The sequence below is a fragment of the Cyanistes caeruleus genome, chromosome 9, assembly GCF_971803275.1.
Source record: "Cyanistes caeruleus chromosome 9, bCyaCae1.hap1.1, whole genome shotgun sequence".
Lineage (NCBI taxonomy): Eukaryota > Metazoa > Chordata > Aves > Passeriformes > Paridae > Cyanistes > Cyanistes caeruleus.
The window spans coordinates 15,144,880-15,166,425 of NC_141709.1; the positions used below are offsets into that span (position 1 = coordinate 15,144,880).

A 21,546-nucleotide genomic window follows, 5' to 3' on the forward strand; every position below is an offset into this window, starting at 1 on the left:
CATGGAAATCAACCACCATGGTTGATCAACCAATATCATGGGCAAAACAGACAGGAAAATGAGTTTAACTTACTTTCAATCAAATCAGAGTAGGATAGATAAGGAAAAACAGAAACAAAGTCTGAAAACACCTTCTCCCCACCCTCCCTTCCTCTCAGGCTGAGCTTCTGATTTTTTCTTTATTCTTCCCCCAAGCAGTGCAGGAGAGCAGGGAATGGCCCTCAGTTCATCACACATTTCCACTCCTTCCTCCTCGTGGGCAGGACTCCTCACACTCTTCCCCTGCTCCAGTGTGGGGTTCCTTGGCTGCGAGGCAGTCCTCCACAAACTCCTCCAGCGTGAGCTCTTCACGAGCTGCTCCAGCCTGGGTTCCCCCAGGTGCAGTCCTTCAGGAGCAGGCTGCTCTGGTGTGGAGCCCTCTCACTTAGGGGTTCAGCACACAGGCCCATCTGGGAGCTGATGTCAGCTCCACTGTACATGGAGAAAAGTGGCATCTTCTCCCAGAAGTCAGCCCTGTAGTCCCCTGCTACCAAACCCTTGCCATGCAAACCCAGCACTCCTACATTGCCTTTGTACAACTGTATAAAATCATCTCATGCAGGAATTTTCCTTCTTGGCATTTTAAGCTCAGTAGTAAAGTATTCTTCAAGTTACCCATTCTCTGTTGTCATGCTTTATGCAAAGAAGTTCTGCAAGGATGCACTGGCATTCAAAACATGGTAGAGTTATTCCCAAATTGTGTGAATTGTGTTGATTTTGACAGTCTTGTCAACTTGTTTCTTTTATTCAGTGCAATTGAGGTTAAAAAAGAAAAGCATCAATCATCACAGCTATTCATGTTAGGAAAAAAAAAAGTAATGGAGGAGCTGAATTTCTATGTGCTTCAACAAAGCTCTCTTATGTCCATGCAATTCATATTCAGATTAGAATTCATTAAACAAGGATAAAAAGCCACACATGGTACAGTACAAGTAATATATGGGACTTGAATTCTTAAAATGAATGATTGAATTCTTAATGCCAATAACCTGAATTTACAGTTCTTAACACTGTGCAGTATATATATGTTCCCAAAAAGCACCAAAACAAAGAATGGAATGGAATGGAATGGAATGGAATGGAATGGAATGGAATGGAATGGAATGGAATGGAATGGAATGGAATGGAATGGAATGGAATGGAAGCTAGTAGGGAGAGTCAAAAGGGATCTCATCTTACCCATCTGAAGAACCTGAAATGTTAAAAGAAAGGTTAAATCAAAGCCAAGAAAGCATAGACCAGAATAGTCTCTTCAATCTAAAGGTCATGTCTAGATCTTTGTTGAAGAAGCCCCTAAGGCTGGACTGACCTCTCAAGCAGATGCTTCAGGTGCAGTGACCCAGAGCCCTTCTGAGCACGTACAGAGCAGCCAGCACAGGCAAAGCTGATGTGTGACACAGCCCCCTTGGCTAGCCAGCATTGTCCACACAGGAGCTGTCATGTCATGGGTCCTCAGAAAGACACATGACACAAGATGTGAGGCAAAAGCACACCTGATTTAGTGATAGTTGTCTGTATTCTGAAATGCATATGTTTGAATTGAAATTCAGATGGTCCATGTTTTTCTAATTTTACAGGGTGTGTATAAGTTAGTGTTTTAGTTGAAAACATCAGAGCTTTTTTGAGGAGGATGTCTCAATTATCCCCATTTGCCAGACTTTGGTTCAAATCACGGAGCTCTCTTAGAGCTCATGAATAGTATTCCTTTCATGTGAAACTAAATTGGTAGAGAAAATCCAGGAGCACCATTAATGCTCCCCAGCTAATGGGAGTTCAGTGCCAGACTGCAATCATCATTAATTATAGTCCAGAAACACACAGAGTATGGGTGTCAGGAGCACACTACTGAGGACTTCAGTTCATAAAACTGTTCCTGTTGGGGCCACCCTTCCTGCTAAGGTAAATAGTCATAGAAAGAAACCCTTAGGAGGCTGAGAATTTTTTGCATATAGTTTTTCCTGTCTTTAAGAAATACATGTCGTGGTAGCAGGCATTGAAAGAGAGTTTGAAGGGCAAAATTTTCAATTTTTTAAAATATATTTTGAGTCCATTGTAGTGCAAGCAGGCCACTTGAGGTACAAACAGGACCAAGTTGCCCTGAAAGTATTCCAATAGTCCTCAGTAGGATTTTTATCTGTTTCGTCTTTAATTACTAACTTGTTATCTCGAAACAGTATTCAGTGAAATAAAGGTGTGTAGGTGCCCTTAATTCTGGGTTTCTGTGAACCTTCAAGCACCACAATTAAACCACAATTGATTGCTTTTTTTCACAGAAGCTCACAGCAGACCATGAGCATCAAATAGTCCGAAAATATTTTCCCATCTATTTTTAGCCAAGAGTGGGTACACACAGAAGTGTAATTGTAGTAGAGTCTTCGTTTGCCATTTATAATAGGAAAAGAATCCATGCCACTGGCTGACTTTCCTGCGATTCCCTGCCAATACCAATTGTTTCTAACTAGCATATATAGTCAATTATAAGCTTTATTTGGCTGGTGCATACATCTGCAAGCATACCAAACAAATGACTGCTCCAAATACTGTGCATGCCAATTACTCTGTTTAGAGGGATTTGAACAAAAGAAAGTGATGCATGAATGCATGTCAGAGCAAGAGGGGGTTCTGCAGGATTGAGGGGGGTATATTTTCATGGTGTGGTGTTTATTTTGGGGGGGTGGTTGTGGTTGATTTTTTGTTATTTTGGGGGGCTGAGTTTTTTTTAACAGTTCTCTTTTATCTGCCTTCTTTGTTGCTTCTGTTTGTTTTTTTCCCTTCTCCTACTACCGTGTGGAATGCTGAATGCTGATGAGACAAAGCTTTTGGAATGTCAAGCAGTCATTTTTCATTTGCTCATTTAGGAATAGGATGCTCAAATTAGACTCAGAATAAGCCAGCTGTAGGCTACCCAATTATCAGTACTGAACTATCTAGAGCTATCTTCATCTATCTGACAACAGTTTACAGTCATGTTCACTTGTTGAGCATTTGTTAACCCTCAGTAAAAGGTATTGCTACTACATGCAGTGTACACAATAGCTGTCATTGCATATCCCCTCACAGCAAGTGAGATAAAACCAAGGTTGCTAATGAATTTTTAGCAGCAATACAAGACAAAATATGACACTTCCTTTCTGTAGAAAAGTTAAAAAAATCCAAACCCAAACAAATTAATAAAAAGATTCCAGGATGTGAGTATCACAAGACCAAACGTTAACAAGTTTCATAACATAAGGAGCATGTTTTATAGCGGGACAGAGTGACCAGGAAAAAAACCAAACAAAACAAAATAAACAAACACAGAAAGAGAGAACAGACTTAAGAAGCTGCTTTAAATGCTTTTCTAATTTGGGACTATCATTTAATATGTTCTGCTGTGCTCAGAGGCATTCTCTCAGAGAAAGTTCCTTGAAAATAGAAGATGTAGTCCCTCTTCATAACTCATGTGAAATGCAAAGATAAATGTGAAAAGTTGGCTGATTAAAAAGAGCTACTGGAAGTTATGTCCTCTGTTAGTGTCTGCTGTCTGACACAGGAAAGATCTATGAGTATCTGGGCTTTTTCCTCTCTATTCTTACATCCTCCTGATGAGATGACCTAAAATTGTTTAGCTTATGAGAACTGACAAGATCAGAGACCATGGTAGTATGGCTGTAGGGTAATGACTTTTTCTTGTTGAATTCACTGAAGCCTTGGGAACTAAAATAACAGAAATAGGACAGAAACTTTGGCAACCACCCAGACTTAAGCCCCAACACCTGGAAGGAAAATGTCATCTATGATTTCCATAAAAATACTTCGTTTAAACACTCATGCAGATTTAGAACTTACTGAAATAACTTGCTAAAATACTTTGAGAAACCATTCATCACTCTTTTCTGTCACATTTATGTGGAGGGAAAAGCACCTTATTATGATATTAGTACCAGTTATGCTGATGAGATCAGTCCAGGACAAGTTTGTCATGAGTAAAAATGAAAAAAAAAAAAAATAGGGTGCTCATAAGTGAAAGCATCTTAAAATTCCAGTATCTAAAAGACAGCAAATTTTATCTTGCTGAAACATGAAAAAAAGGCTATTTAGAGGCTCGGGGTACTCCACCTACTACTTTTCAATTCTGTGATGTATCATTCCACTTCTAGTGTATCAACTGGAGAAGTGAAATTACCAATCATAACTTTGAAGTGTTGCAAACTATCTTGAAGTGTGGCAAACTATCTAAAATTGAAAAGTTGTGGAAATATTTTTGTACAGCAAACAAACATTTAACAGTACTCTCTTAATGCAAAAATTTAAAATTATTTAAAGACAAAAAACATTTAATTTTTAATATTCTATTTTTCGCTTTTTCTGTGCTTATCTAAAGATGCCTGTACACAAAAAACCTCGTCTGTAGAACGCTCTAAAATAGTCACTATACTTCAATGGATTTTTACAGAGGTGAATTGAAATGCAGAAATGTGATCATCACAGCAATGAACAGCACAAAACTTTACCATTAGTTTTGGTTGTGGTGTTGCTTAGTTCTGTATTTTGATGTGGTGAATATTATTTTATCAAAGTAGTGTGTTAATATATTTTGAAAACATGGAGGGAAATAAGTTCTTGAAAACAGGCTGTTTTTAAGGACACTCTCATTATGATGAACAAGTACAGAAAGTGGTATTTACAAAAAATAGAATTAGTGTTATATGAACTGTATTGAGAATGAACTTCAAGTGGGTCCTTGCAGCCTTTTTCCTTTACTTGCACACACGATGGATGCACAACTTCAGCCAGCAGAACTCGCACTGCTAAACAGCTTCTCTGTTGACTTGCCTCGTGAGAACCACCAGCATCACCAGGGCTGTCTCAGAATTCCCTCATGCCGGTTTCTCCCTGCAGGGCTCGCCAGGAGAGCGTGGAGCCGCGGGCACTGCTGGTCCCATCGGGCTGCCCGGCCGCCCTGGCCCCCAGGGACCCCCCGGCCCCGCCGGAGAGAAGGGCGCTCCTGTGAGTAACTCACAAAACTCAGCCAGCACACACTTTTCATTCCAGAATGCTGCTTGTAACCACTCTGCTGTTTGCCTGTTCAATATGTATCCTCAGAATATCCAACCTACTCATTTTAGAGTTACAAATACGTATAAAGCATTTCTTATTGTGCTCTCTAAGACCAGGAAGGGTTAAACCTGTTAGTGCCACAGCAAGGAGTGGCTATAAATCAATCTTTCATTAAAACTTTGTACCCAGCCACTCTGCATTAGAGTACAAGTGTATTTGACCTCAGCTTCTATTATTACCTCATAGAATTCTCATATATACTCTCTTCCCTCGATAGTTTGCTTTCTGTTGTGGTGTCTTCTGTTTTCTTGGAGGTTTTTTTTGGAGGGGGGGTGAGTTTTATTAATTTTGTATTGGTACTATGACTCCCTGTACTGAAGTTTTCATTACTCTCCTGTGATAACGTGGATTGCTTCATTTTCTTCAAAACTAGGGTGAAAAAGGTCCCCAAGGTCCAGCTGGACGTGATGGAATACAGGGCCCTGTAGGACTTCCTGGTCCTGCTGGTCCTAGTGGTTCTCCTGGAGAAGATGGTGACAAGGTGAATCATTATAATTGGTATTAATGCACCTGGGAGAAGTGCATCAGGAGAAGATGTCAGTACAGTTCTCTGTAGCTTTCATCACAATATATAAGGTGATGGAGCAACAAATCTTTTCCCTGCCTCCCCCAGATTCCCTCTGCCTACTGCAAAAAATACCTAAAAACCTCTTCTATAAGCAAATGTCTGAGGGACAGATGCCATGGGACATTGGGATTTGTGTTAAAGAAATAGTAGAATAACATTTATCCTGGCAAAGAAACAAGGATGGAAGTGTGGCAAAATAAGGAAATGATGCCAAAATTGATTTTTGCCTATTTTAGAAACTTGGTCTACTGAATGAGTAAGATGAAATGGCTTCAGTAACATACAGGGGGATTCAGAACCACCAGAAGTTGTGCTGATGGGTTGAGGGTGTCAAAATAACTATGTTCACAGTAGAGATATTCTGTCGACTTCTGGCAGAATTTAGCATACCACATCTTTCAGGATCATCTGGTGTGGTTGCTTGACCCAGCACTTCTCAGTTACTTAGCACAGGGTAAAGGTAAAGATTTCAACATTCATTTTTGTGATGCATGAGTGTTTTTTATCCCATAGACAGTATTTTCTGTGATTTAATTTAATTGTGATTTTTTATTGTATAAAGAAAACATTATTTTCTAATGTGGTTTCTTGGTGATTTGAATAATTTTGAGGGTTTGAAATACTGTACACTCCAGTGAGAAGCAGTTGTTCCATCATAAACAGTTATATGAGTCTGTAAATCAGGGTACTTTGATTATAAGTTCATATTGAAGGCAGCATGAGCAACTCAATTTCCTGTATTTAGTTGCATTATACTTCAAAGCCCGGTCTTGTTGCCCTTTTCAATTCAAAAATCAATATCTGGATTAATATGTCATACTACTGATCACTGCAGAATTGCTCCCTTTAGGCTTGAAGCAGCAGCATAAAACATAGAATATTCATATCAAAGGGAACATTTAGAGATACTGTGATACTGACTTCAGCTAAGTGTGAAGGAGACCATTTTAAACAAGTTTAACTTTTAATTTCAATTACAGGGTGAAATTGGTGAACCAGGTCAGAAAGGAAGTAAAGGTGACAAAGGAGACAACGTGAGTAGCAAAATCCTTTGTGCATTACATCTATTCTTTATAAATAAAAGGTGTTCATGCATGAAGTATGCAGGTAGCCTTGCTACATAAATGAGCAGAAACAAAGACACTTAAAATGTTCCTTCAAAATAATGTTATTTTAATGCAACACTAGAGGTTTGTACTTACAAATCCCAACATGTATTCAGTATTGCTCATATTCCTAGAGACTACAGAATCACTACAAAATGTAAACTACATTCTTAAGCACCTTTCCTGTATCAGTGAAATTCCTCCATTCTGCATTTGGTCTGGAGAAACCAAGCATTCCCATACGTTCCCTTTCTGTGCTGAACTTCACTGACTGCACTGGGTGAACAAACCCAGCCTTGGCTTCTTAGCCATGAGGATGGAAACTATGGAGACACACTAGAGGAATCTACTAATGTAGTTTTTCATTTTTTAGAGGTTATCTAATTCTTGGGGAGCACAATTAACTGATGGCAGATGAAATGGCTAATGCAAGTTTTCATATATTATCATTAGGCCTATTAGTGAACCTAGGACTAATCCGGTTCCTACTACTTTTATTTGACATTTTTCTGTCTTCAAAAATTAATTCTGAAGTTCAAACACTTCTGATTTTTATTTAGGCCAGACACATAAAATTAAACTTTTTCACTGTGAAATTTGAAGCTAGAAGGAATAAAACAAACGTTTATTTATTTCTGTTTGATTGTGGTTTCTTTCCCAAAAATTCAAAATAGTATGTTTTCACTTCTGTTCAATTTCAAGATAAAGTGGTACTTTACTGAATACATTTCCTTAAAATTGAGAAGTAATGGCAGAATGTTCCCTTTTATTGTTATATTTCGACACTATTCACAATTAGCAAAGCTCCAAACTCATCACAGGGGTATTCATGGCTAAGTATATTTATCTTGAAAACAGTGTGATTTTTGACATTAACAAGTTACAGAACAGTATATTACTATTAAAAATTACACCAAATTTATGGCTGACATAATATCATATTATCATATTATCAATAATACATATTAGGGTGTTTATGGGAGGGTATGTACATACTCAAGAAAATCACAGGTCGTAGAATCACAGAATCACAGAATGGCTTGGGCTGGAAATGAGCTTCAGGATCAACTAGTTCCAACCTCTGATCCAATTCCACTTCATGCTTTGCATGTGATCACAGGCACATCCTGTTTTCCCCTTTGCCATGCCTCTTCTTTAGAGATGCTTTGCATCAGAGAAATTCAGGAAGAAAACACAAACTGCACTCTTCTGTTTCAGATAATTTGAGCATAGCTAGTTATGCTGAGCATTAGGCTGTGACCACTGTTCCCATAGTGAGTACTGATGCATTTGGGCCTGTTCCAGAAGACCTGCTTTACAAATAAAGTGTCTGCAGAATTATCATTTGAGAATGTATTCTGGACTCCCAGTCTCAAGGTTTAATGCACTTGAGAATGCTACACATTTTTCTAGAAATACAGGATTCAATGTTGAGTCCTTAGCTGAAGTGAATGTAACTCCAGTTGGAGTCACCTGTCTTGAATCTATTTGCCCTCAATTGCAGTCGTTCAACCCTGACAATTTCAGAATGTGTTTATTTTAAATCTGCTTTCCCTTCTACATGCTGGCAGATGCCTACTGGGGCAAGGAGAAGGGGCTTGTTGGTCACCTCTGAAAGGTTCTGAAGAGGAAGTACCCAGTTCTGAAAACACAGGACATAAAGAACAGATATTTACAATCTCAAACCACCACAAAAGGCCTTGGTGGGCATTTAGAGCCTGATCACAGCAAGGATCCTGATAAAAAAAAAAAAATCTTGATCAAAGAACTGATTCATCTTTCCTGTTTAAGAAGAGCTGGAAAAATCTTCAATTCCCATTGAAACTAACAAAGATTTATTTTTGTGGGTTTGAAAATACTGTGCCTAACTATGCTGGTGTGTTCTAGCTAAGACAGCACAATTTTGTTGGTGGTGTGCTGTCCTCTCTTGAACTTCAAAACCTCCACAGTTATCACAGCTGCCTTAATTAACTGAAGATTCTCTCATGATTCTGATCAGTCTTTCTTCATTTGCCCTCCTGAGCAATGGAAAAAAAGAATCTGGCCATGTGTCCAAATAACTCCTCATTAATCAATTGCAGAGTACATTCCAACTGTGCTTTATATTAAAATGGGTTTTTAAATGAGTTTAAAAATGGATAGGCCTCATTCCAGAGCCTATAAAATGAAGAAGTACAGTGAAGCATCTCAAAGAGTGTAGAAAAATCCATGCATGCCAAATCCCTTTCTCATGGTAACACTTGCCAGTCAGCTGGAGCATTCCTTGGAGTCCTTTCATTTAGATATGTCATCACAGAGGCTAGAAAGCTTTGTTTTATGTATTGCCATCAGGTATGGGACAAAAATAAAACTGTAAAAGGGAAGAAGTACAGAACTTGATGCTTCATGCTCCCTAGAAAATAAAATGCTCCAAAATATATATAAAATCCAGAGAAATAAAGAAATAAACTACAAAACTTAAGAAGTCCCTTTATTTAATTCCCCTTATAAAGGGCACAATAATCTAATTTTAGCCCTAACAAAGTCTGTAAGTCCCAGCATTATTCAGTTCTAAACCAGAGCTGGAAGCCTAGAAATTGCAGGCAACTTGGCATCTGAAATAGACTAGAATTAGCCAAGGCCAGGTTAGTGCCTGTTTTGTGCCTTCTTAGTGTCACTGTCTATCAGTCTACTTCCTCTAGTGTTGCAAAAACGATCCAAACTACCACATCATTTGAACCTCATCATAAAGTACTATCTTGCATTCCTGTACTCTGATAGCTTCATTATATCACATCTGCATGACTGACTTCTAATTATGTGCAATATTACTTAGTTATTATTCTGCAGGGAGAATGAAAAAAATATGTTCCTCTCAGAGACTGGTGGGTTTTTTTGCCATTCAATTGAAAAGAGACTCAATATCAAAGAGAATGTGATTCCCAGTGCTCAGCAAGAACTTGCACTTTTTCATGTCTCCTGGAGGTCAAAATAAGCTTTGTGCCATTGCAAAAATAATTAGCAGTTTCATAAAAGCTACTCCAAATAATAAGCATTTGAATTAAAGATAGATTTTTAGATGGTGCTTTAAAGGTTGAGGGATATCCTGCATAAATCTCAGTTATGATATTTTTAATTGTAAAAAAAAATTCATTTTGATTCGTTTTTGCATGGAAATCTATTCTGAAACTATTCTATCTATTCATTAAAAATGAGCCTCTAACAAATGCCAGCATTGTCTATTATAGATGTGAAAAATCTGAGTTTTTGAGAGATAAATAGTTTGTCCTGAATGGAAAGAACTTGTGAATGGTGCTACATCCTTTATGGAGAAACATGGAAGTGCTGAATAGATTGTGATCGTGCAGGTCGGGTTTTCTCTCATGTCTGTGCTTGCTCTTAGTCTCATTGCAGATGTCACAATCACTGACTTGTCCTTTTGGATGTGTTTGTTGCAGGGTCCTCCGGGTCCACCAGGTCTGCAGGGTCCCGTAGGAGCCCCGGGTATAGCTGTAAGTAGCTTGTGCAGAGCCAGCCCCAACCTTGCATAACTCAGCTGATACTGACTTCTTTGTTTGCTCCTTCCTCAGGAATACATTTCCAAATGCCACTAACAGTTCTGTCCCTGCCCACTTACGTGCAGTTCTTTATTGTAAACAAGCCTGCATGGGTGTTACTGTGTGGCAGATTTACTGCAGGGCAATATTTTGAAAAAATTATTAAAAATTAAATACTGTAAATAGTGAATGGGGGCCATCCTTTCAGTGAACTTGCTTGGTGGTGTGTTTGGCAGCTCAGTACAGATGCAGTTAAAAGAATGTCTCAAGAGGGGGAATTCAGGGGAAAATTTTGTGAGATATGCAGCACTAACTGGCCTATATTAAACCAGAGCATGTGCTGGTATTCTGTTTGTGTAACAGATTTCATTCAGCCAAGATGGTGAACATGCATTTGTAAAGACACCTGGTGTGATTCTGAGACCTTTTGTAGTTGTTTTCCAGCCATTTCCAGTCACGGAGTTTTTCCTGTTGTTATTATCAGAGCTGTGATAGTTTTCCTCCTCATTGTTTCCAAACAGGGAGGTGATGGAGAGCCAGGCCCAAGAGGTCAGCAAGGGATGTTTGGCCAAAAAGGTGATGAAGGTCCTCGAGGCTTCCCTGGGCCCCCAGGCCCTATTGGCTTACAGGTAAATTCCTTTATTATTTTACTTTACATCTGTAAGAACACTGATTTCTGTGTCAGAAAGTAAATTACTACTGTCTTCTATTAAATAAATTATAGCATACAGATATTTTATGCAGCAGGACTTTACATATATATATATATATATATCTCACAGCATAAATTATCCAGACACCCACCTGAGCTCTGGATAATCCTGGCAGTGATTTGAAATCACGCAGTTTAACCTTTCTGTATGCATTTTTTGGGGTCTTTTTCCCCCAGATTTATTGTGTCACCTAGTTTAACCATCCTAGGATTACCTATACATTTACTGTAATATGAAAAACTCCCTTCCCTTTCTTTCCATGTTAGTGCAAATAGATCTTTTTCTTCTTATTACACCATCCTGCCCCCTCCCAAGTTCAAATGTTTGATGTGGAGATCTGATTTACATTGTTTCATATTGATTTATAAGTAAATATTCCAGGGATGCTACTTACAGTATTCTTCTCTGTGTTTTTTAGGGTCTGCCTGGCCCACCAGGTGAAAAAGGTGAAAATGGTGATGTGGGCCCAATGGTAAGACTTCTTCCCCACTGGTCACTCTGAAGGACATAAATATTCTCCATATATTATTGCATTTTCTCTATAGCTCACCATTTGATAAGATACTACTCCTGAACTTGGAGACCAAGTATGAAACATTTTTGTAACATAAGCTCTCTCTGGGACTTGCTTTGCTTTCCCACATCTATAATTATTAATGCAAAGATTTACGTGACATGAGAAAATACTGAAATAGAGATAGCAAAGCAGATGCTTTGTGTGCCTGAGACAGGACAATGACAATCAGGTTCAGGAAAGAAAGAGGAAAAGTAGGTACCACTGCACCAGAGAGTCTGGAGCTGCCTTCCTCAAGTTCTGGCCATTGTTGTTAACGTACAGTGTCAGGTACCTGCAGGCCAGAAGATGGTAAACACTCTGGCTCTGTTTACTTTCCCTGGGTGATGCATTTTCCAGCTGTTTCTCCTGCTGACAGAATGCCTTGTGGGCTGTTCCTGACTGCCATGCAAGCTCTCTACTCTACATGCACCCCCAGCACCTTGTGCCAGGTCTGGATGCTTCACTCCTGCCCATCTGTGGGCACCACGGTGCAGTTCTGCCCCAGGGCTGTCACAGACACTTGAGCTGGTCCAGGGTCTCTGTCAGTGGGGTGGGCATGCAGAGAGCCTGTAGGGGAGGAACCAGTCCTCAGGGGCTCCTAAGCATTGGGTCATGTCCAGCTCAGGTACTGTGTGACACAGCCTGGGTATCCTGTCACCTTGTGAACTCACCCAGCAGGCAGCAGGCTGGCCCTGCTGCATGGCAAAGATTAAAAGCCCTCTACAGATAGAGTACATTCTTTTTCATTGGCCAGAAATTCTTCATGAGGGTGACTGTATTATATCTGTTCTATGATTTGGTCATATCACATTGTCTCTTTGATACAGGGTCCACCTGGCCCACCAGGTCCAAGAGGTCCCCAGGGTCCTAATGGAGCTGATGTAAGAATACACCTATTTTTTCTGTCTTGCTAATTGAGTAATAAGCACTCTCTTTTGGATAATGATACTTGGAATAACAAATATCTTTTATCACTGTAGGGTCCCCAAGGCCCCCCAGGCTCAATTGGCTCTGTTGGAGGTGTTGGTGAAAAGGTGAGTGTGGATGGAAACTTCATAGAAAGAGAAAACATTGGAATAGGAATGCTACATGACATTCATTCATTAAAATTATTTTCATTGCTGTTTTCAGTTCCCTATTCAGAAAATATTCTTCCAGGATATGAAGTGAGTTTGTTTGGGATTTGTTATTTTCATATTTTACCCAAGGAACATGCCAGATTGTATCTTCCTAGCTCTTAAAGGAAAGACGAGGAATGCAGGAACATAAGGGCTTTTATTCTGTGATTTATTTGAAGCAACAGAGTAAACTATTATATAGTGCTGAGAAAGAAAAAAGTTCAAAAGAGAGTCTTAAAATGCTTGTTCATGTTTATTTTATCAAGCTACATGACCTTGACCACATCACCTATGTAAGCCTAAAATCCTTTTGCTGTAACGTTACAGATTTAACATTATTTTTTTCCTGCATTTTGGAATGGAAAAGAAGATTCTGAATGGAGCATAAATTGGAGGAAACAAAATAGAAATGTATTCTTTATAAATTGCTTATTAAGAAACTATGTAGATTGTTCTCGAGTTTTTAATATTTGCCACAGAGTATCACATATATTCAAGAATCTCAGTATTGGTAGTTTTTCAGAAAGCTTTCCATAACTTTTCAGAACATGAAGCAAGATTTCCCTTTTTCTAACTAAAATAGTCTTTTAAAAGAATCTTCAGGTGTTTCATGTATTTTTTTTCTACATGCCCATCAACTGAATCTCTTGCTAGTGCTCTAGGATGTGGCGAAGAGCGTCCTAGAACAATGTAACATAGTATTTGGTTTGATGGAGAAATGTCCTGCTTTGTCTCCCTTGTCCATTGAGAGCAGAGGGTAGTGAGCCCATGCAGATGTCATTGTGTCAAGCTGGCAGTGCCTCACTGCAGTGCTTCTTTCTCAGGATGTGGTTCTGAGTATCAGCTCACCTCTCAGGAGCAGCATTCTGGTGTTTTCAATCTTTTTTCCCAAAAATTGTACAAGACATTCAAAACACTATGCCCTCCTGTTTGACTGTATTATTAACAAGGCTATTCCTTCTAATGTCCCAAGTTCATGACATTGTTCATCCAGTCTACTTTAAAAAAGAACTTAGCATCGTGAAGGACTGCAGGATTTGTAGTTTTCTCTCTGGGAGGAGTACCAAAAACGTGACACAATCTAAGATTTGAGAGAAATAAAAAGTTGCTGGGAAAAGAGAGTCTATGTGTCGGTGGAATATAGAAAATAATGGGTATTGTAGGAAGAAAAAATTTTCCTGTGACTAATACTGAGAAAAATGTTAGTTATGAGAACATTCGGGGTAGCACCCAATTATATTCAGTGCTTTAAAAAAACCCACCTTGTGTAAGACTGTGGCCTGTTGAACTTGTTGGGAATTTTGCCATTGGTTTCAGTCACCTCTTTATTTTTCAGCATTTCATGATCAAATTATATTCCTGCCATTTTCTAAACACATTCCCTTATATTGAACTCCTTCCTCCTTTGCTTCTCCCTGCAACTCATCTGTGTGATTTAGAATCACTGTTTGTGATGATTAGGCCATGAAATTTAATTCAAGAATGTGAAGTTCAGACTGTTTATCACTTGGTTGTCATTTTTTATTTCCTTGCTTTTTATTTTCCTAGCTTATATTCCATGTCTCTTCATTCACAAAGAGAAGCTTCCAAGTATATTATTTTGGAAGTTTATATTAATTGTAATTACTTTCCTCCCTCCTCCACCTCCTCAAGTGTTAGTACATGCCAGGGTATTTTCCTTGTTAGGATATCTTCCTTAATTTCAGTTCCATTTAATGAGATTTCAAGCTGAGATATCATCAAGAGTTGTTTTGTCAGGGGGAGCTGCTGCAATGGGAGGACAGGTCATGCTTTTAAACAAAACATGCATTTTGCCTTTTTCTTTTCTTCCCACACATTTTTCCCCCAGTGTTTTCCTTATTATGTCAGCATGCTTTGGCCTCTGCACCCCTTTCAGGAAAGGCACACCATACTGCAGATAATTCAGTGCAGTCAGTGAAGAATGTGGAAAAACATTTTGGCATCATCCCTGTCACTGTTGAGGAGAGAATCAGGTTTGCTCACTTGCATACTTTAATGGTTTGACCAGGAGATATTTTTTCATTGATATAGGGGTTTCAAAGCCCCCTTATCTTCTGGCAGAGATACACAAATTTTGTCACACTTAGTGCCATGCATTTTTAACTAGCTTCTTGTTTCCCCTGCTCTGCACACAAGGGCCTGAATGCTCAAAGGCATCAGCACTGCAAATGCTCCTGTAGCCCTGCATTATTAATGCTGTAGCCTCCACCAAGGGCCTGGAGTCTGACACTCAGCAGAACCACTTAAATCCAGCTGCCACACCAAGAGCAGTCACTTTCTTCTGCTTTTAATTAAGAAATGGAAAATCAAAATGTACCTACACCTACATACACTTATCTCTAATTTGATATCAAAGGTCTAACATGCAGATATTCTAAGTAGCCAGGAAGTTGCTCATGACTTCTCTAACCTGTGCCTTAGAATGTACATAAGAATTTACAACACGGGGGAAAGAGATTGAGTAACGTTAACCCCACACTTCTACAAAACCTACTGAAATAAATTTGCCTTTCTAATTTAGATTAATTTGTGATAACTAATTTGTGATAATATTAATCACAATCACAGTGAGCACTGTGCTGTTCTTCTGCCCCTTCTCCCTTCCACAGCACATTATAAACCATCAGAGTTAGAGAGCAGTGCAAACTCAGCATCTGCAGAACCTAAGCATTTGTTCTGTAGCCTCTCAGAGCTGGTTTCCTGCGTGAAAAATTCTGGTGTTAGAAAAACACTACACTCATCTGGATTTAAATTTCTTCCTATTATATTGTTCTAAAAACTTTCCAAAGTAGAACACTAATAAGGAGTCCCACACAGTAAACAAGTGAGTTCAATAGTTCTCATGCTTAATCATTGATTTGTACTGCAGATGGAAGTGAGAGAACAAAATCAATTGAGTATCCTGGCTCTAAGTTTAGAAACATGTTTGATAAGTGTTCACAGACAATTTTATGCATGCATATCATTTCTCCATACACATATGTGTAGACATTGCTAAGATACCTAATCAAGGTGTGTCTGTGACAGTTTAGGCTACCTGAATACCCATCCTAACAAATTACTTTTAATAACTTTACATGACCTACTGACTGTGATTTTTTCTCATCCTTCTCCATCTTTCCAACATGCTTGTAAACAAGAGCCCTCCCAGAAAACACAGCCTTTAGAATTTCTCTCAATTAAATTTAGTTATCCATAGAGCCATTAAATATAACACATATGCAGACCTATGCAAAGGGGAGTCTCTTCTAAAGTTGCAATTTCTCTTTTGTTTGTTTGGGTTTTTTTCTTGTTTTTTGTGAGAATGGCAAAAAGGAGCAAAACTAAATTTTCAAAACACAGTCAGTTGCAAAGCTTCCTCTCATTGTTATAAAATGAAACACCACATCCCAGAATTTAACCAAAAGGTGGCAGCCTTCCATCCACTATTTCTGTGCTTTGTATGGACAGCTCTCTAGAACTGATCATAAGGAAAACAATATTTTTTTAAACCTTAGAACTTTTTAATAATGTTTTTTTACATTTTAACTTCTAAACTACTTTGCCTAGCTTGGTAGAAACCATTTTCCTTGCTTAATCCAAGGAGGTTTTCAGAATTAAGCATGTCTGCAAAATGACATGATCCTTTGTAATTTAAGATGTCTGTCTTTCCTTTTTGAAATTCTGTCAGAGGAAGGCTTTGCCTAAGAAAGACCACAGTAACTTTTAAAAGATCTGAACTGCTAACAAAAGAAAGAAAAATCTCCAAAGATGGAATAAATTTATTATTAGGTTATAAAATCTGTTTCCCAATAGAACACGAAATATTTCTCGTGGAGAAGGTGCATCAGCCTCTGAATTAATGCCATTGCTACTAAAAATGAAAAGAAAGACAAGAGCCAACAACAACTATAGATTACACAGGTTTTAGTAGCTATAAATATGCACTCTGTAAATATATATCAGCTACAATCTTCTCTATCAAAATACTGTTTAACTCATTTAACAGCTATCTAAACCAAATACAGCATTTCATAGTACCTAATACTTAGAATATAAAAATCACTGTCAGATAAAACAAGGACTGCATACATGGAAGAGGCACATTTTTTAGTAGAGCAATGATATAGAAATATTAATGTGAGATGAAACTTTAACTGGTCTTATCTTTCACAAATGCCCTTTAAGGGAACATCTTGACATTTTCTAGTCCTTCCAATTTCTCAGTTTTCCACACTGCTGCTTGCTGGGCAGCTGCTGTGCACAGACCAGCATCTCCAAGTGTGCTGGAGCAGGCACCCCCAGTGCTCCCAAGTGCAGGTCAGAGGCAGTGTGGCATGATAGAATGAAGGTGTGTTTGTCCACAGGAAGGGTAAGAATCATATGATAAATCTAACGTGGATCATTATAAATTACAGTATCATTAGGCAGAAAGGCAGAAAAAGAACTCTCCCTCTGAGAAGCTGCCAAGGGGATTACGCTGCACAAGGGCCTGCCAGCAAAGACTGGGCACAATCAGTGCTCTTATGTCACTGCTCTGTTTTGTCCTGCCATGGGCTCACCTTTGGAAATGCTCTATATAGAGCACTCTGTGGCTATAGTATGGTTACTGACTTGAATAACATATTTTTGCTGATTGCAGACTTCATTCTCTGTTGCTACAAAAATCTCAATCGATTGATAGTAGGCATGGACAAAATCCCAATGGTAATGGGGCTGCAAACTCAGGAAATGCTGTGCAGGGAATAAGGAAATGAAGAGTATGAATTCTCCTAGAAAACATACTTACTGCTTATTGATCTGAAGCATCCACTATAGATTTTGTTTTGTTTTAAAATGAATGCTACATCACAAAAGAAAATTAATATTAGACACTAAAAGGGATCATTAATTTTTGAGGTTCCTATAAATTTAAGTATATCTAATAAAACATACCTGAGTTTCTAAAGGTGTACTTACCCTTTAATAGTGCTCTTTTTGAAGGACATTTTAATATTACTCCTAAAATACTGGTTATCTGTTAATTTTCCTAGTCTGGAATTCAATTGAGGGGTACTGAAATATTTTCCTTTAATCTCATGAAATATTTGCACTGGGCCAAATTCTGGTCCCTGTGAGGTTGTCATGCTGCTATGATCTTCACTGAAAAAAAGTTCAGTATCTACACCATAAGCTTTGTTTTAAAATTGTATTTTGTGATTTATAGTTTTATACTGACCACATGAAAATGACAGACATGCATGAATTAATTGAATTGTTGTATAATGAAGAGGGGCATGCAGATCACACAGGTTAGGAAGGACACACAAATTTATTCCAATTCTGTGAATGCAGTAAATGATTGGGTCAAATGCATTTCCAGCACTGAACTATTCTTGTTCATAGATGTAATTACTGGCAACATTCATTTGGCTTGGAAAAGAATATATTTTGGGGGAAAAATTCCTCCCATTAGCAGTTGGATTGAAAAATCCTTTGGGATAGGAGTATGTGTTTCTCATCTAAGCACTCCATAACAATCACATATTCTGTTACCCTTCCATGATTTGTGTCTCTGTGATGCTAATAACTAAACATTATATTAACAGAAGAGTATTCTATAAAAGTTTATGCATCAGACCACTAAGCTAGAAAATAATTGGTCATAACTAAACTTTAAAATGAAGAATTGAAAACACAGTCCTTGAGATAATACTGTGTATTAGCTCAGAAGGAGACTGAGTTATCTTAAATGTTCACTTAGTAGTGCACAATCTTTGACTTGAACAGATTTTCTTTTCACACAGTATCATCTGAAAGCCAGCTGCTTTACAAAATAAATTCCATCAGTGGTAAATATGTGACACACACCTCTGAAGCCTGTGGAGAAAGTTTTTCTAACTGATGCTAGTAGTTCATCCTTAGGTCTTTATATAATTTTTTTCTTCTTCTAACAGTAGCTATAGCAATAATCACAAAGAAGAAATTTGCAGTATATGGGATAATAAAGGGGAACATCTCCCAAAGCCCAAAGGGAAGTTTAGTCTCCCTGGCTCAAGAAAACATTTATTTGATGTATTATCTCTCAAATTTCTAACTCCAGTTCTGCAAAACCATGTACATAACTCAACCCCCTCTAGGCAGACCAAATAAAAACCAGTTCCTATATGCTGTTTATATAAATAAGCATGGGAAGAATATGTAGTAACAGAAGTAAGTTCATAGAAATATTCTCCCTAATGACTAATAATTTTATTCTTATGCATCTGTAGGGTGAGCCTGGAGAAGCTGGTAACCCTGGACCTCCTGGAGAATCTGGAACAGCTGTGAGTATTATGTTGTTGTCTTATCATTAACATTTATTGTGGTGAACTGAGGTATCTGACAGTGCTTGCTTTGGTAAGAATTTCCTCAGATCACTTGTGCCCTTGTGCATGTTTTCTTTGAATTTTCAGTGAAGAACTTATACCTGCAACATGACATTTGTTTCCTTATAATATTAGCCACATCTTGTACTAACAGAGGATGGAGATTTCCCAAAAGAATACCTATTTTTCCTTCCATAAGTATTCACTCTGACTTGCATCTTTTTCTTTCTGGAAACAGTTCACTGACACAAACTGGGTACAGAATTTGGCACTTGACCTGAGAGGTCCTAATTTCCCACTCACATGCCAGTATTTACTGAGGAGTGACAGACATGGGCCTTGTCTGGAAAAAATTAGTTTGCCATTGTGATCCCTTTTTTTGGCCCTTCCATTTCCAGATGGCATTTTTGTGTTCATGTGTTTTCCACAGGGTCCCAAAGGTGAAAGGGGAGAAAAAGGTGAAGCTGGTCCGCCTGGAGCAGCCGGACCACCAGGTGCTAAAGGACCTCCAGGTGATGATGGGCCTAAGGGTAACCCAGTAAGTGAGCTTCATAATTCTAACCCAAACCACTGTGAGGCATTGCTGAAGTTGTGTGAATACAGAACCATAGCATTTTCTACAACTGCACTACGTTCATTATATGCTTCATACATGATTTGTGATAAGTGCTACCTGCTTAGCAATGGACGACACATTCCTTGCTTTTTTTCCTGATCTAGGGCCCAGTTGGTTTTCCTGGTGATCCTGGTCCCCCTGGGGAACCTGGTCCAGCTGTAAGTATACCTTAAAAACAGTTTTAGGTCCAAGTCTTAATTTGCACTTAATTCTAGTTGACCCTGTCTCTTTCTTGTCTGGGCACAAGCTCTTGCCTGTAAGATCTTTTGCTTTTCTGTTCACTCATTTCTCAAGGCTTTAAAAACATTTAGAAATCTTTTAAAAGTTTTGAAAAATAATGTTTTGGGAAAATGCTCTGTAGAAAAGTAGTGCTCTTATATACATGTATGAAAGTCAGTGACTTAAATTAGCTGAATTTTTAATTTTGTTTATTTTCCTTGAATTCTGTAGGGTCAGGATGGTGTTGGTGGAGAGAAGGGTGAAGATGGTGATCCTGGTCAACCTGTAAGATTTTTCTCTCATTTTATTTCACCTGCATGATCTCTCTGATGATAAGAAAGTATCTTTAGCCAAATCAGTGGTTTCTATGCAGTCACACTCTTAAAAATATTTTCAGAGTAGATGTTTTTTCTATTATACTGAAAAACCACTATTTATTTCCTTGCAGAGGTAGAACTGCCCATATTACAGTAACACAAGCAAGAGCTCAGTTTCTTTTAGAAGTAGTGATGTGTTAAAGGATTTGTGCTGGAGCTGCTGAGGAGCACTAAAAATAGAGCAGCTCTGAGCATAAGAAATGCTGCAGCCAAATAATCTTCATTAGCTGAACTTATGAAATTATGCCAAGATCTTAAGCAGTATCTGACCAATACCCATATAAGCATCAAAGTTCTGTTTCTAGATTCTGTCCACTGAAAGAGGCTAACACATGGCAGATATCTGTGTATTTAATAAAGATCCTTAACTTCATCCTTTATTACTGCTGAGTTTTTAATTTTCTGTTGCAGGGTCCACCAGGTCCTTCAGGTGAAGCTGGCCCACCTGGTCCTCCTGGGAAAAGAGTAAGGAATATCTCATGTTCTCTTGTACACTCCTCTTTCTGAGACACTGTGTCCTAGCGAATTCCAGCTACTTGTTCTATGCTGGGACACTCATATATGACATTTGTCATTTCTTTAAAGTAGTGTAATGAGAAATGAAAAAATAGAAACAGCAGAGAAAGCTCTTTAACATGGCTAACATGGAATATAAGAACAAAAATACATAGGGAAGAATTTATTGTTTACCTATAAAGGTGCTTCTTCTTTTCACTCAAGAATTCAGTGTCTGCTGACAGAAGTTAGTAGGACAGTAATAGCAGACATCATCTTTAGGCACATATCTGCTATCAGAGAGCAGGAAGAATGTGTCTTGTGGTGTCTTTAGTCTCAGAAATAAAATAATTTCAATGCAGCTATTGTGAAAAAGTGTGTCATCCCCTCTGCATACAGAGCTAACAGGCAGACATTCCTGTAATTTATGAAGCTATTCCATTATTTCTAAAGCCTTTGAAGGTTCACAGGCTTTACAAATATAGTTAATCAAACCCAGTAAATAATGTTGCAGTCACAGAACTGTAGTAGATGCATCAACCCTTAGGTCTGCTCCAGAGAGCAATTAGATGCAGTTTTTACACTTTAAAAAACAGAAGTGTCATTATTAAACGTAAGCTGAGAATTATTTAACAAAATATGTTAAATTGCTTGATTTAATGGGCTTGAGTGAACTGACATGCCTAATTAGTTTTATTTATTTTACACAGTGATCTATTTGCTCCACCAACATGCAAAGTATTTATAATGTTCTAA

General features: G+C 38.3%; 1 protein-coding gene across 2 annotated transcripts in view; it reads left to right on the forward strand.

Moving 5' to 3' along the window:
- The window catches only part of COL11A1 (collagen type XI alpha 1 chain), a 133,485-nt gene that overhangs the window by 95,924 nt on the left and 16,015 nt on the right, over positions 1-21,546 (forward strand). For both annotated transcript variants that reach the window (XM_086901517.1, XM_086901516.1), the window contains 13 exons: positions 4,921-5,028; positions 5,513-5,620; positions 6,688-6,741; positions 10,251-10,304; positions 10,871-10,978; positions 11,481-11,534; positions 12,446-12,499; positions 12,599-12,652; positions 18,988-19,041; positions 19,514-19,621; positions 19,804-19,857; positions 20,150-20,203; positions 20,707-20,760. In XM_086901517.1, coding sequence (XP_086757643.1) covers positions 4,921-5,028; positions 5,513-5,620; positions 6,688-6,741; positions 10,251-10,304; positions 10,871-10,978; positions 11,481-11,534; positions 12,446-12,499; positions 12,599-12,652; positions 18,988-19,041; positions 19,514-19,621; positions 19,804-19,857; positions 20,150-20,203; positions 20,707-20,760 — 918 coding nt within the window. The remainder of the gene's footprint in view (positions 1-4,920; positions 5,029-5,512; positions 5,621-6,687; positions 6,742-10,250; positions 10,305-10,870; positions 10,979-11,480; positions 11,535-12,445; positions 12,500-12,598; positions 12,653-18,987; positions 19,042-19,513; positions 19,622-19,803; positions 19,858-20,149; positions 20,204-20,706; positions 20,761-21,546) is intronic.